General features: G+C 43.2%; 1 protein-coding gene across 1 annotated transcript in view; it reads right to left on the bottom strand.

The window, feature by feature from the left end:
* Positions 1-977: 977 nt before the first annotated feature.
* Positions 978-16,223, bottom strand: part of LOC140910257 (alcohol dehydrogenase 1-like) — a 31,317-nt gene continuing 16,071 nt past the window's right edge. The window contains exons 2-9 of the mRNA XM_073340773.1: positions 13,450-13,551; positions 12,784-12,922; positions 4,778-4,865; positions 3,966-4,185; positions 2,897-3,160; positions 2,233-2,368; positions 1,615-1,753; positions 978-1,109 (exon numbers count right to left, since the gene is read on the bottom strand). Coding sequence (XP_073196874.1) covers positions 1,079-1,109; positions 1,615-1,753; positions 2,233-2,368; positions 2,897-3,160; positions 3,966-4,185; positions 4,778-4,865; positions 12,784-12,922; positions 13,450-13,551 — 1,119 coding nt within the window. The 3' untranslated portion in view covers positions 978-1,078. The remainder of the gene's footprint in view (positions 1,110-1,614; positions 1,754-2,232; positions 2,369-2,896; positions 3,161-3,965; positions 4,186-4,777; positions 4,866-12,783; positions 12,923-13,449; positions 13,552-16,223) is intronic.

Raw genomic sequence — 16,223 nt, forward strand, 5'->3', positions numbered from 1 at the left:
GCGTCCGGAGCAGGGAAGCGGCTGGAGCGGCGCGTGCCCGGCTGCCGGGCCTCGGAGAGCCCCCGGGTCTTTGATAACGGTCAGAGACGGTACCGTTCGCTCCCCCCCCCCTCCCCCGCGCGCCCCGGCATGCTAGCGCCGGGCGAGGCTGCACTGGCGGCGGAGTCTCCTCTGGGCGGAGTTACCCCAAGTAGAGCAGAGCTAGCTTGTGGGGTATTTATAGATAGATAGAGGATGGAGTGAAGGGGGTGCTGCCGTTTCTGACCTATCTGACCTGTATGCATGTGTCTTACTGCACTAGTCAAGCAACTGCATTCTGGTGGCTATACTGTATTTAAGACTGCTGCTCCTGCCTTTCACTGATCAATAATCGGATTCTTGTTCCAGTTTCTTCCAGGTATCCTTGCCGGGGTGGAGAGGCTCTTTCTTTGTGCTGCACTGTTTTACTTCAGAGACACATGTACAGACATTCTTTACCCACAACAATGCATGTGCCTTTAGGAACCTGCATAATGGGTTTCAGAGTAGCAGCTGTGTTGGTCTGTATTTGTGAGCTACAGCTCACTTCATGAAAGCTTATTAGTAACCTAAAAAATCTGGCCCCCTGGCTCCATGTTGCTTTTATAGAGGGAGAGTTCAAAATTTTTTTGGTTTTGTTCTTGTCTGAAATGGCTTCTTGGTTATTTTACCTGTCACCTCAAGCTGGTTTGGAAACGTGGTAAGTGGTTGAGCCTATTAGAAAGTAAAAGTCACACTCTCTAGTGTGTTGTTTTTTGTTTGTTTTTTTTTTTAAATTTTGAATGCTCAGTTAGGAAAAGTTATGTTTTTAACTCCGTTTAGCTAGATTTATGTAATTCTAGAGCATTAAAACCTAACAGTTGCTTCTGCCAATCCCATTTGTAGGTGATACAGATCAAGGACTTCATCAGTTAAGGCTATGTTTTCCCTTGTAATAATGCTAAAAGATGAGATGCAAATTTTAGTTTAACTGCTTTAATTAATTTCCAAAGCTCTGGGCTCATGTGGTTGTTGGCATTCATATTTGAATAAACTTGGAAAGATTGTGGGACTCCGTCTATTACTCAGCTATTAGTAGGACGGTGCGGATACTGAAATAGAAAAAGTCAGGTTAATGACTGATGTTTGGAACCTTATTCTGAATATGTTGCTTCCTTTAAGGGGAACTGTTCTGTCATTATTGTAGACCTCCCGAATGGAATCCTGAGATGCAGTCCTCTTGCTTTCGTGTCCGAAATGTATATTATCCTACCATGTAAACATTCAGCTAGACTACTGAAATCCAGTTTCCGCTGGTTCTACACTACATGCTCTCCCAAACTGTGGGGCACATCCCCCTGGGACAGACCTCTCAATTGTTCTTCAGTCTCTAGCTGTTTCACTGCTCACCAATTAAGATATGTCAGCATTTAACAACAACAGGGTTGTCCTATAAAAAACAATTTAATAACTGCTCAGCTGAACCTTACCTCTTTCTGAAAATGCCTGTCAAAATTCACACTTTGACTAACTTTGTCTTGTCTTTTGACTTTACAGTTCAGTGCTGCTACCTTTCATGGAAATGGTGTTTACAAGATGAATAAATAAATAAGTCACCTCTTCCCTGCCCGCAGTAGTTCAAATCCTTCATTGATTTTATCGAAAGGCAAAGTGTGGGTTATTAAGGCATCCAGGTTGAATTTTTTCCCCATATAGTCTGCAACTAGTTTAGGGACAGAATCTTTGCTCTTCCAGCCTGAAAGACAGAAGATTGTACATTATCTATCAACGTACTGCCACTGAAATAATCAGAGGAGTGCATTAATCGAGACTTCGTTGGGACTTGTCAATGTACATTTACTCATGGAATGCCATGTGCAAACAAAAAGTTAATATCTTAAAATGGAAGTGATTCCTTACAGAGCAGGTTGCCAAAGAGCTATAGTAATACATCAGCAGCCCCACATTCTCACATATTCATTTTAACCTGGGTCACTCCAAATAGGTTCTTGGGGGGAGGCCTAAATTAGGCTGAATGAAGCAAGCTTTACCATGACAGTAACTGGTACCCCCATCATCTCCTGGGGCTCTGGGATCCTTCATATTTTTCATCCTGTGACCATTACATAACTGCTTAGTGTTGTAACAATGTCCCTGATCAGCAGAACAGTGCTCAGAATCTGTGAATTTCACAAGCACACAAAAGAGTTTAGCCAGTTGTTCTCATGTCAATACCTCCAAAAACAGACCCCTTCCAGGTGCGGCCAGTGAAGAGCAGCATAGGATTGTAGGAGATCTGTGATGCTGTCGGAGGCACTCCTACAATCACACTCATTCCGTAGTTCTGGTGGCAGGATGCCAGGGCAGCTGTCTGATTTAAGACAATGAAATCATCTTAAGTGGACATTCCCAATGAGAAGTAAAATAAATATTCGCAAAAAGAAAAGGAGTACTTGTGGCACCTTAGAGACTAACCAATTTATTTGAGCATGAAGTGAGCTGTAGCTCACGAAAGCTTATGCTCAAATAAATTGGTTAGTCTCTAAGGTGCCACAAGTACTCCTTTTCTTTTTGCGAATACAGACTAACACGGCTGTTACTCTGAAAATAAATATTGTGGCCCGTATCCGTCCATCTGCCATCTTGAGTTGAGGAGGGACAAAAGTTGCTGGATTGGGGGTGAACCCCAATGCTGCTGCCTTGGGAAAGAATGCAATCCTCCACTCAGTTATACCAGTTTTATATTAGTGTAACTCTATTAATTTCAGTAGAGATCAATGGAGTTACATACCATAAACTGCCTCCTAGCTGAATATGGCCAGCGTAGGACACTAGATAAACCACTCAAAGCTGCTTAATTTTGCACTACATCATCATCTTACATCTTTTGGTCACATACCATGGTATCAGTGCGTCCAATGACTTCAAAGGAATAGTCCACACCATTACCACCAGTCAGCTCCATCAGCACATCTTCAATGGGCTTTGTGAAGTCTTGAGGGTTGATGCATTCGGTGGCTCCTAACTCTTTAGCCTTGGCAAATTTGCCCTTGTTGATGTCAACCCCAATGATCCGGGAAGCACCAGCGGCTTTACAGCCCATGACAACGGAGAGGCCAACTCCTCCCAGACCAAAGATGGCACAGGTAGAACCAGGTTCCACCTGCGTAATCATAAAACCATCAGAGTCTCTTAAAATCCAGGTGATATATAGTGATTCCACTGCATGAGTTATCTTGTAAATCTTTTCATTTTAGGCTCTGCTTGTATTGGATACAACACTTGTCAATTAGATGAAAGCATTTTTGCTATTCAAAGTAAAGGTTCCCATTACTGGATTACAACTGGATAAAACCTACCAAAGCATGTGTTGGAGAATAGGTTTCTTTGGGCTCAGCCTATTCGAGAGATGAGGCTAGCTGTAAAATCAGATACTCATGTGGATTTGGATTCATAACCCTCCATGTAAACTTTGGAGCTCTTCACATCCATGGCTTTGGTTGGAGCCTCTCTCTAGTTTTCATTAAATATAGCCAAAAAAGAAACCTTAACTGGGCCAATTTTGCAGCATGAAAGCTGTTGCCACAGAAAACTGTCAAGCCCCGAAGAACTCCGTGCTTACAGGGAAGCAATGATTTCATAGAAGGCCTTTATTTATTTAATATAAATTAAAGGAAACCTTTTTGTAATTCAGAAAATGCAAGATTATTTACTCCTAAAAATGAGCCATAAGATAGATAGATAAATAAAAACTAACAAACTAACAGAGAAAACCCTACATGTGATAATAATACTTGGCTTTTGTATATAGCTTTTCCTCTGTAGAACTCAAAGTGCTAAACAGCATGTCAGCCGCAAAGCCAGTTCTCCTGACTCTCAGGCTGATGCCCTCTTTACTGGACTACACAAATAATCAGCACTATCCCAACAACAGAGTTTGTCCTTTAAACACACATGCTAATCCTCACCTTGGCACTATTGAGGGCAGCCCCATAACCAGTGGAAAATCCACAGCCGATCAGACACACTTTTTCCGGAGGAGCAACTGCATCAATTTTGGCAACTGATGTCTCGTGCACCACTGTATATTCAGTGAAGGTGCTTGTACTAGCAAATTGGTGAATCTGTTTTCCTTTGCAGGTAAACCTAGTGGTGCCATCGTTCATTAATCCACAAGCTGCACCAAGGCTATTCAAAAGACAACCAAAAATAAAGATAAATTCGATATTTTAAACATGGGCCAGTTTTACATGCATGATATCAAATTACTTAGGATAATAAGGCTGCAAACCTTTCATGGAAGCATGGAGCAGCTGGGCACCGGCCGCTGCTCGGGCGGCCCCAGGCAGCTGGTCCCAGGCTGCCCCGGAGCTGCGGTCCAGGAGCAGCAGTGGCGTGCCAGGCCACCGCCCCCCAACAGTGTTGGTGGGGCCCCAGGCCACCCCCCCGCCTGGAGCAGCAGCGGCAGTGGGGCCCCAGGCCGCTCCTTACCCCCAAAAGCAGCAGCATGGTCCCGGAGCTTCCCCCCCATCTCCTACCCCCCAGCAGCAGCAGAGTCCCAAAGCACCTCCCCCCCCACCCCTGCCCCAGGAGCAGCAACACCTGCGGGAGTGCCCCAGCCAGCACCTAAGATTTAGTCACGGGTATTTTTAGTACAAGTCACGGACAGGTCAGGGGCGTGACTTTTTGTTTATTGCCCGTGACCTATCCATGACTTGTACTAAAAAATACCCGTGACTAAATCATAGCCTTAATAATAATAATAATCAACGAAACTCACTCATTTTTAGTGCACAGATTGCCCTTGGAGCTTACGCAAGAGCTACACTCTCCACACTGTGGAACAAAGAGCGGGATGACTTTGTCGCCTAGAAATAGAGCAGAGCAGTTATGAAAATTTCAGTCAAGCAGATAGAGAACACCGAAGAGCACAGAAGTAAAAGATTGTAGCGGGTACAGTTATTACACAAATACACGTGCAGGAAGAGTACAGTGCAGACTTGAGTTCTCACCACAACCATTTCAAACAAACGGAGTAGCTAGTAAGTACCTAAATGTTTTTGCTCTCCAAGACTCAAAATTCACTGCAAAATAGATTAGTACCAAGTTCTGACTGGGAATTCCAACACAAAAAACATTAGGAAATTCAAACAGATGGTATCTATCAGCTGCTGTGGATGTGCTGGATACATGTATGTGACAAAGCTTTGTTGTCTGTTCATAATCTACCACATTTCCCCTTTCTCACGGGGCGGAGGGAGGGGGAAAATGAAGTACTGTTAGCGTGGAGCGTGAATTTAATTTACCAATAGGTAGTAGGGGGATCATGAAACTTTTTTTCAAAAACCTTTTTATTAAGGCAAAGTTACAATAGAACATTAACATACATCACACATTGAATATTGATGCTAAACAAGTAAAGAATCCGGCTAAAGATTCTGGCTGGCGAGCCCTCCTCCTCTGAGTACACTAGGAAGGGTGACCACATTTCTAAATATCTATCCTCTTTGTGTCTCTTCTCTTGTGGACATACATGGTGTGAAAGCTTTTCCATTACAAAGACAGTCCATATTTTACTATACCAAAATTCCAGAGGAGGAGTCACATATCCAATAATGGGCAATATAAAGTCTAGCTGCTAACAATAAAAAAAATTAATTTGTTGTTTTGTTAAAAATGAAAACTCTTTACTGGACCTCTAAATACACAAGGGATATCCAGGAAGCCGCATTTTGTCATCAGATGAAGCTCGTTATTAATTCCCTCCCAAAACTGTTTAACTCCAAAACGCAACCACTACATTCTGTTGTAACATGAGTCATGGTATGGAAAAGGTTGAGAACTACTGGTATGGGGGCTTAGAGGTGCTAAATTAAATAGGCCTTATAGGTTCTTTTTTAACTCCATACAAAAGACCTGCATTAACAGGAAATGAAGAATTCATTGACTGTTACCCTTGTGTCTTGAGTCTCTGTCCCATATCTAGTCCTGCTGCTGCAACATGGGGATGCAGACAGCTAAACAACTCCCCAGAAGAGCACAGGAGGAGAATTTGCACGTGGGTGAGTTTACCAGCTCTTTGATTCTCCCTGCCTTCTCCCATGCAGTCCACTACATTTGAAACCCATTCTCCCTAACCCAAAATGATTTCTTCCCTCCAGTCCCTGCTTCAAGCACTTCCTACATAAGCTTCTAGTCTCTCCTCATTAAGGAGTTAGCAAGCCAGATGCTGTAAACTCTTCTTTTTAAAAAACAGTAAGGCTCACAAGACATGTGCAGAAGTTCAGTGCTCAAAACACATTGATTTCTGTCCCATCCTCATCTCCTTCTTGCATTATTTCTTTGTGTATAATCTGTAAATTCTTTGTGGCAGGAACCTGGTCTTCATACCTATAGAATGTACAGAACCTAGTACGACGTTGGTATTTTATAAATATTATAATAATATCAACTGTACCACCATTTTTGCAGCCCAAGAATAGATGGGGGCAACAGGCCTTTTGGACATTCTCTGAAGCTCTGGGACAGATGGTAATCAGAGTTGGATAATATACCATGCATACATACAGGGCTGTCCCTGGCGGGGGTGCGGGGCCTGGGACATAGGCACTGAGTTTCTAATCTGCCAGGTTTCAGAGTAGCAGCTGTGTTAGTCTGTATTCGCAAAAAGAAAAGGAGTACTTGTGGCACCTTAGAGACTAACAAATTTATTTGAGCGTAAGCTTTCGTGAGCTACAGCTCACTTCATTGGATGCTCCCAGGGGTGCTCCCCCCAGCGCCGCACAGGCCCTGCCCCCACTCCACCCCTTCCCCCAAGGCCCCACCCCACCCTGCTTCTTCCCCCCCATTTCATACCAGCCCCACCTCTTCCCACCCTGCCTCTTTCCTGCCAAATTCCACCCCCACCCCCCCGAGTGTGCTGCACCCTCGCTTTTCTCCCTTCCCCGCCCCCATCGCCTCCTGACGCTGCGAAACATCTGATCCACGGCAAGCAGGAGGCGCTGAGAGGGAGCTGCTGGTAGGGCTCTGCCGGTGGCTGCCACTCGCCTCCTCACCTCACCCGCCTGCTCGCCTCTTCACCTCTCTCCCACCTGCCTGCTGCTCGCCTTTTCCATAACCAGTGGAAAATCCACAGCCGATCAGACACACTTTTTCCGGAGGAGCAACTGCATCAATTTTGGCAACTGATGTCTCGTGCACCACTGTATATTCAGTGAAGGTGCTTGTACTAGCAAATTGGTGAATCTGTTTTCCTTTGCAGGTAAACCTAGTGGTGCCATCGTTCATTAATCCACAAGCTGCACCAAGGCTATTCAAAAGACAACCAAAAATAAAGATAAATTCGATATTTTAAACATGGGCCAGTTTTACATGCATGATATCAAATTACTTAGGATAATAATTAAGGCTGCAAATCTTTCATGGAAGCATGGAGCAGCTGGGCACCGGCCGCTGCTCGGGCGGCCCCGGGGCCAGCCGCTGCTCGGGCAGTCCCAGGCAGTTGGTCCCAGGCTGCCCTGGAGCTGCGGTCCAGGAGTAGCAGTGGCGCGCCAGGCCGCCGCCCCCTCACCTCCCCGTCCCCCTCATGTTTTTATCAAAGCGTGGGGCCCAGGGCGGTCACCCCGATTCGCCATACCCAAGGGACGGCTCTGGATACATATAAACATACCAATTAGTTGCACACATACAAAACAGGAAATGACTGCCTGGGAAGGAGTACTGCAGAAAGGGATCTGGGGGTCATAGTGGCTCACAAGCTAAGTGAGAGTCAACAGTGTAACCCTGTTGCAAAAAAAGCAAACATCATTCTGGGATGTATTAGCAGGAGTGTTGTAAGCAAAAGGCGAGAAGTAATTCTTCCGCTCTACTCTGCGCTGATTAGGCCTCAACTGTGGAGTATTGTGTCCTGTTTTGGGTGCTACATTTTGGGAAAGATATGGACAAATTGGAAAAAGTCCAGTAAGAGAAACAAAAATGATGAAAGGTTTAGAAAATAATGACCTATGAAGGAGGATTGAAAAAATTGGGTTTGTTTAGTCTGGAGAAGAGAAGACTGAGAGGGGACATGTTACCAGTTTCCAAGCACATAAAAGGTTGTTACAAGAAGGAGGAAGAAAAAAATGTTTTCATTAACCTCTGAGAATAGGACAAGAAGCAATGGGCTTAAATTGCATCAAGGGTGGTTTAGGTTGGACAATAGGAAAAACTTCCTGCCAGGATGGTTAAGCACTGGAATAAATTGCCTAGGGAGGTTGTGGAATCTCCATCATTGGAGATTTTAAAGAGCAGGTTGGACAAACACCTGTCAGGAATGGTCTAGATAATACTTAGTCCTGCCTTGAGTGCAGGACAGGACTGGACTACAAAACCTCATGAGGTCCCTTACAGTTCTATGATTCTATGAAATTTCAAATTTTGGAAGTACAGCTATTTCCCCTTTACTAGGCCCTCCACATCCAACTATTATACGTATCAGATTAATGGACTATTTGCCCATCACTACCACCCAATATCCAGGGAGTTGATGGAACCAAGATGAACATACGAACACAGATCGGTCCCTAGACTAATACTCCCTTTTGATAGCCTTTCTATAACATTCCCTACCCATTTACTGTTCCGTCTTTAGTTTGTCTCATTATTTTGTCCAGACACATGGCAGTATACTCCAAAATTTCAAAAGGTAATCAACCTCTTCCTTTACCAAACTCTCTTAAGGCAAACTTCTTTAGATCATTTAATCACTCATCCTTTCTGTACCAGCTTTTGGGTATTTAAGCCAATTCATTTATTTACAGTTTATCTCCACTAAATATATATATTCACCAGACAATCTCAATTAGCAACCAAACAATTCACTCTCATATTTTGTTTAAGTCAAAAGTTCTTGGGCAAACATCAGCAAAGAATATCTTAAAGCTTACTGTGGCATTATTGAAGAAAAACCATTCTGGACACTATTGGCTGCCTTTTCAGTAAGTCAGGAGGAAAGGCACTATCTTTAGAGGAGCTAATTGATTAGCAGCTGCTAGAGACAGCAAATATTGCATCATCATGCCACTTTTGTCAGAAGGAAGCCTTTAAAATGCATCAGATATATATGGGTCCATATGAGACGTTAGCCTGCACAAGAACATGAAATGCACAGCGGATGTGTGGCAAGTTTTATTGCCATACTTCCTGATCTAATCATTAACATGAATTGTACTTTTACATCTTAAAATGTTCACTAATCTTTGTGAGCAGCTGTCATTCAATTGCCAAAGAAGAATTAATGTTTAGCACCTATGGAGGTATGAAATTCAAATATTTTTCATGTTTCTAGTCTATACCATGGAACCTGCTACAAGAGTTTAATTTGAAGATTCAAAACACAGGAGCATCTGCTATTTTGCGGAGATGTCTGCAGACCCGCTCTAGAGTACACGAACAGGGAAAAATCTACATGTGTGTCTCTGGAATTTTTAACATATAAAAACCTAATGCCTTAAAATTGTAGTGAAGGGATTTTTAAATGGGCTACTTTTAATATAAGCAAATGTTACCATTTTTTCCAGCAGCTCTGCTTTTGCCAACCTTAATTCTGATGTATTGTTTTTGAGCTATCTCTGTATAAAGATATTAATCATTTATAGTACCTTTGAGAATTGATGAGGGATATTTCTACAGCCCATTATGTACGCAGTTTTTAAATTCCACAGAAAGGAATCAGACTATTTGATTACAGTCTGATTTGACAAAACAAACTTTATAGGCCTGTTAAATTTTCTTGTAGTTATGTAATATGCTTACAAAGGAAAAAAACAAAAAACTTAACTGTCTGGTAGGTTAGGAGCTCATGGTCTTAGTCACCAATAAGGGTAGTTAATTACATGAGGATCTGAATTCTTGGTTTTCTCTTTCCCATCTCAGTAAACGTTCCCTTGAACAACAGAGATAGTTGATGAAAGGGTCTCTGTGTCATGTCATTACAATTCAACAGCTTCAGACTGGTGCACAAATTTGCCTTTAACAATGAAGAAAACCCTGTGCTATGAATTTACTTTAAAATGGTATTCTAGGAATCCTGGTTATGGAAGCAATGATATGGGCAAGTTTGGACCTTAGTTATAATCATACCTTCATACTAAAGAAATGTGAGACACTCTGCAGAATAAAACCTTAAATTCTTAATGCAATTGCAACTACCACAGTACTATAATCCTGGCAAAGTCAGGTCAGAACCTGTACCTGAATTGCTGACAAGGAGTGGCATGGTAATTCTTAAAAAATCTGCTAATTTTCTTTACTAAACTAACACAAATCTAGCTCATTGGTGGAGAAATACACAATAGAACTCTAGCAAATAACATTAGGATTAGGCACTATTTTACTGCAGCGTCTGACAAAAGAATAAAAACTTGCCCCCCCCCCCCCCACAGAACGATGGATTTTGGAAGACCACGGCTACCTTTCCTAGCCCAGTCTCAATGGGCAAACATCAAAAGATTTCAGAGGATCATTTGGCTAAACACATGCCGCATAATACCTAACTTTAAATGAGGGTGTCAGGGCTTTCTAGTGCCAGATTACCTAGGGCAGGGGTTCTCAAGACAAATTTTTTGATGGCCTCAGAGTACGGCCACCAACTCTTGCTGGTGGCCGCTCTGACAACTTTTCCTAAAATACTTAATTAACTTGAAGAGAAACAAATAAATATGCACATCCAAATCTTTGTAATTTATTTATTGCTAGCTCCTAAGTCTGCTGCTGTGAAAAGTTATTTTTGTACGTTTGTTAATATCACGTTTCACAGCCTCCCAGCTAGCTAACAAGTCTCTCTGCTGTGAAAAGGGATATTAACACTTTTCACAGCAGACTTACTCAACCCCAGCAAGCCTGGTGACAAATTAAGCCCTGGATGGGGAGGTGGATGTATAGGCAGCAAGGGCCAGGTGCGATGAGGGGGAGCCAGAGCCTGAAGCCTGAGGGATGGGGCACCAGGAAGGAGCCTGAAGCCCTGTGGCTGGAGTCTGCTACCCAATCATCCCAAGGCTGAAACCCGAGCCCCACAACCCCTGGGAAGGTGGGGAACTCGCAGCCTGCCTGCTCCTCCAGGGCTGTGCCCCAGGTGTCTCCAGAGGGGGGCAGGGGCCAACCCCTCCTGGCAGTCCCAGCAACCAACACGGGGGCAGCTGCTTTCCCCCCCAGTCACTGCCCAGGAGGCTGTGGCCACAAGAAAAGCCCCCGGTGGCCGCATTTGAGAAACGCTGATCTAGGGAAAGAAATCCTAGGGAATTAGAAGCTGGAGACGGCAGAAAGCAACCAGTTTTAGATAACTGTGACCTGGACTTAGTAATAAGACTGCTGAAAGAAACTGGCCAGTTTTTGTTGTTACAACCTGATGGAATAGGAGATCGATAGATCTCATTGCCAACTTCCCTCTGAACTTCAGTTAGCACAGACACTTTCCTGTCTTCCTTTGTCTCACAGTCTACCCCACAGGTCTGTGTGCCCAAAGCATCAACAGAATTCCAAAGTAAAAAGTTGTTCTGATGATTTGCCCAAAGGTACAGCCTAGGACTCCACTGAAATCACATGGTAGTTAGAATTCAAAGTATTATGTTTATATGAATTCTCTGGACCAAACGATTGTCACACACTCTGTGCCAAGCTCAAAAGAAAAGGAGAAAAGAAAACGTGTTTCTTTGCAGCCAAAACTTGTCCAACAGTTTGCATGCTTATCTGAAGCTTATCCAAAGCAATTTTGATCTGGAAATCTGATGGGAATAAGCTCTCTCAGAAGATTTCCTGTCCTTTCTAATTCCAATAAGAATAGAATAGATGCTTTTGCATTACTGAAGCACTTCCATTGCCAGGATAGCCCGGAGGTACAGAGACATGGGGGGGAGGGGAGTAAGTAAATATTTTAATCTTTAAAAAATGGTTTGGATTCAGTTCAAGATTCAGATACTGATCTGGTTCATTTAATATTTTATCTTAAACACTCCGCGCAGCCCTCCTCACAGTTCAGAGTCACTGGGAAAAGAGTACAAGCATTGGTGTCCCATCTTGCAGTGTGTAGAGGAAGATGAGAACCTCCTCCTGGGGTTTTATATTTACCAGCTCTATGGCACAGAGAATATGGTGAAAGAAATAATAAACAATGATACGGTGTTCTGTGAGAGAAGAGGCACAGGAACTAAATCTTTTGTCTGGAAGATGAATTAAGTACATGAATTAAGACACTTTCTGTGCTAGTGTCAATACTAAGTGTGAAATAAAGTGTGAATTTCAGTACCATCAAAGTCTGATGACCTGGGCCCTGATTGAGCAAGGTATTTGAGCACATGCCTAACAAAACAGTCACACTGAAGTAAATGGCATTATTTGTATGCACAAAGGTAGGCACATGTTAAAATTCCTTGCTGAACGGAAACCCTAATGAGGATCTGAACTCAAAATGGTAGCTCACATTTGGTTCCCTTTGAGTGAAATACAAATAAGCACCTCTTTTGAATGCTGGGGAATGGGGAGCACTTCACAGTCACATAAAACTAGACGTGAACAGGCAAACATTTTTGAAATAGGAAAGATCATTTGGAAGTATAGCAAGAAAGACTTAAACAACATATTTCTCCTCCAAAATATCCTTGATGAGGCCCCGTGAAAGTTGAATGTTGGACTTCTTGTTTCCTCTGCAATAAAGGAGTTCATACATGTGAGTGTCTTTGATATTGGAGCAGGGCGTGTGAATGCTCAGTGAGAACTACTTATCATTGGTTAGTGCTTGATGCTTTCTTATACCTGGTTTCACATAAGTCACCCCTTCTCCAACGCTCTCTACAACACCAGCTGCTTCATGGCCAAGAATTATCGGAAAAGGCACAGCAAATGCACCACTCATAACATGGTCATCTGAGCGACAGATCCCTGTTGCCAAAATCTGCAGGGAAAGCAAAGAATATTTCAATATGTGAGGAACCAATTTTTCAGATTTTACCTGTGTGATATGATATAGAAGTGAAGATGTATTTTGTATTCAGAGAAGTGAGTAGAACCATAATAAACGTAAGACATGATCCCCAAGACTGCTTATTTATCAGAGCCATGACTCATGACAGAAATCATAACTTTTAGTGTTTTTGCACAGCAAGTTGTGGCCTTTGTCATCTGCCACACAAGACTCTTCCGTAAATGTTTACTCTTTTTCTGGTCCGTGTAGCTTGAAAGCTTGTCTCTTTCACCAACAGAAGTTGGTCCAACAGAAGATATTACCTCACCCAGCTTGTCTCGCTAATATTTTGGAACCAACACAGCAGTTTTAAATAGCCTGTATAATTCAATATGAGTTCATCCGAGTAGTAAGCACTCTGGTGGTAATATTTGTAAGCTCGAGCCCTACAGTTCTTTAGCACGAACATAACCAGCACCGCTACAGTATGTAATTTACAAAGTTCATCTTTTTCCTACCTTAATGCGAACTTCTTGTGCCTTTGGCGGGGCAACTTCCACCTCCTCAATGGAAAATGGTTTCTTAGGCTCCCAGGCAACAGCTGCTTTGCATTTAATGACCTATGAAAACAGCAAGGAAAACAAAATGGCATTTGTGTATGTAGCATCTTCCCCAAGGTGTGGCTCAAGCCTCCTCCCTGGCACTTTGTACTTAGAGTGGCTTCTCCCCTCAACTCACTAGGGTTGGGTCTTGGGTTCTTTTTCTGACACCTGATACCTCCACCCAAGGTAACTCTTCACCTTGTCCCTTGGGAAAATGAATAATGCTACCACTGCTGGTAAGCAGTATAAAACCTATGTAACCCCTTGGGGTTTAGAGAGTATGGCCACTTTAAAACCTTGTCCTGAGGCAGCGGAAGTGCTATTGTTCTGAGAAGAAGAAGTGCTGGTTGACCAACGGGGAGAGGGTTGAAAGAGAGGACAGGGACGTGTGGGTGTCTGTACAGCAAGCAGACCCTCATCTAGAGAAGCAGCTGAAAACCAGCCTGAAGCCTGTGAGAGACAAAGCAGCTGATTTGGGACATCCCAGGATGGAAGCCAAGAGGAGCACCGTGCCAGTAAGGAATCACCTCAGAAGGACAAAGCAGAGCTGCACCTAGTATCACTGTCACTCAGACAGACTGTATAGGGCCATAAGTACTGAGGCTTACGACTACACTGAGAATATGGAGAAAGGTTGTCGCCAGTTAAGTGGGAGGGTTGTCGCTCTGTGGAGACAGATAGAAGAGGGCACTGGAGGGGTTGTTGGGGAAAGTTTACTGGTGCTGAAGATGCCAGGAACACCCAAGATTCACTGATGGACTGGAACTCTGCCAAGTATTCCTGAACTCTGAGTCTGGACGCAGTGCTCAGCATCTGTCCTTTTACATTGTGATAACACTGGGCTCCTGGATCTTTGTATTGGATGTAATCGTTTTACTTCTCCCCCTATATTTTCCTCCATTCATCCTACTGTAAATAAATATTTCCCTTTCCTATATTCATTGTACTATTCCACTGTGTGCATCTGTGTGTGTTTAGTGTGCATGAGGGAAGGGGTTAGAACGAGTGCCTCTAGGGTGGAAGGGAGTTTCCCTGATGCATTCCTGAAGGCTCCTGTACTTGGCCAGAGCCTGCCTCAGGAAGTCTTGGCCATGAGGGCACTACAGTTACACCCAGTACACAATACATTAATACAAACCCCAGCTAAGGAATGACACACCCAAAAATAACAATACAACAAAAGGGGACTTTATTTGGAGCTGGAAAATAGGATCTGGGGAAGAAAAAGGTTAGGGTTAACGAAGTATTAAAACATGAGTAAATCAACCAATTATCTACCTTCCAACACTCAAATGTTCACAACCCCTAAGTCCCTTCCTGGCACCTTCCCCAGCAGATGGTATGCTAGAGATGAATCTGGGGACATGTGCAGCAGCACTGTGAACATTGGCTGGCTTAAACAAAAAGTGTCCTCTTGTGCCTTTGCACTGGGTGGGGCAGGCTCCTCTCCTGGCTTCCTGGTCAGAGTCCTACACTATCACACAGTCTTTTAAATTCAGTATAGTTACGTGTCTCTGAACCATACTGGTTTTCTAAATTATATGACCCAAAGGTGTAACTACTTGGTCATCTGTCTGTCCATTAGTTGCAATGAGTGGCTGTGGTTGGTTTGGAATTTTTGAGTCATCTTCTTCTGCATTCATCATCTGTAGAGTTTTCTCTGTTGATTGTTCTTTCTGAGGAAGAAACGGCAGACATTGAGGGGTTCTGCTGAACTCTCCGCTGTCAATCTCGAGCACGTATGACCTAGGTACTGAATTCCTTTTCTTTAGGACAGCTGCAGTTGTCCATCCTTTTTCTCCACCCAATTGGGTATAAACATAGTCACCAAGTTCTAGACCCAGCAGTTTTCTAACGGAGTGACATCTGTTCTAAAAAAGTGTTCTTTTGGCCTTTTCATCCAATATGGCTACTCTCTTCATGTCTGGACACTTTGGAGCTAAATTCTTTTCCAAAGCTGAAATAGTAGCTCTGAGTTGTCTTCCCTTCTGGCGTTGTGCTGGACTATTTTCAGTAGCCATTATTGGTGTTAATGTATAACTCAGAAGAGTGAGGAATGGCTCTTCCTGCTGTAGGATTTTCTTGGCAGTCTATTCAGATCTCTCAGCCTTTCTGTTTGCTTATGGATAATGTAGGCTGCTAGTAATAGGATCAAAATTATATTTTGTTTGGAACAACTTAAATTCTGCTGCAGTGAATTGTGGTCTGCTGCAGTGAATTGTGGTGTCCATCACTAGTTGCTCACCAAAGTGAGCAAAAGCTCACTTCACTTTCTCGATAACACTGTGATGTGGTATGTCTTTCAAGTACGTTATTTCTATATACGTGAAAAATAGTCCACAATGACGAGGTAATGATGTCCTCTGAATTAGTATAAATCTGCAGCTAGTCTCTTCCAACATCGGTCTGGTAAATGTCATGTTACTAAAGGTTCTTTGTATCACGTTGGTCTGGAAGTTCTGCAGTGTTCACATACAGATGCTTTATTCTTTAAGTCCTTGCTGATGCCCAGCCACCACACTGACTGGTTGGCCCGTTCACAACATTTAGTTATTCCTTGATGTCCTTCATGGATGAGGTTTAGGATTTCTCCTTTCATTTCATTTGGAATTGCAATCCGAATCCCTTTAATTATGAGTCCACTTGACTCACTTACTTGTACACGCACTGCAAAGTAATCTCTTGTCACT

Source organism: Lepidochelys kempii, chromosome 4, assembly GCF_965140265.1.
Source record: "Lepidochelys kempii isolate rLepKem1 chromosome 4, rLepKem1.hap2, whole genome shotgun sequence".
Classification (NCBI taxonomy): Eukaryota; Metazoa; Chordata; order Testudines; family Cheloniidae; genus Lepidochelys; species Lepidochelys kempii.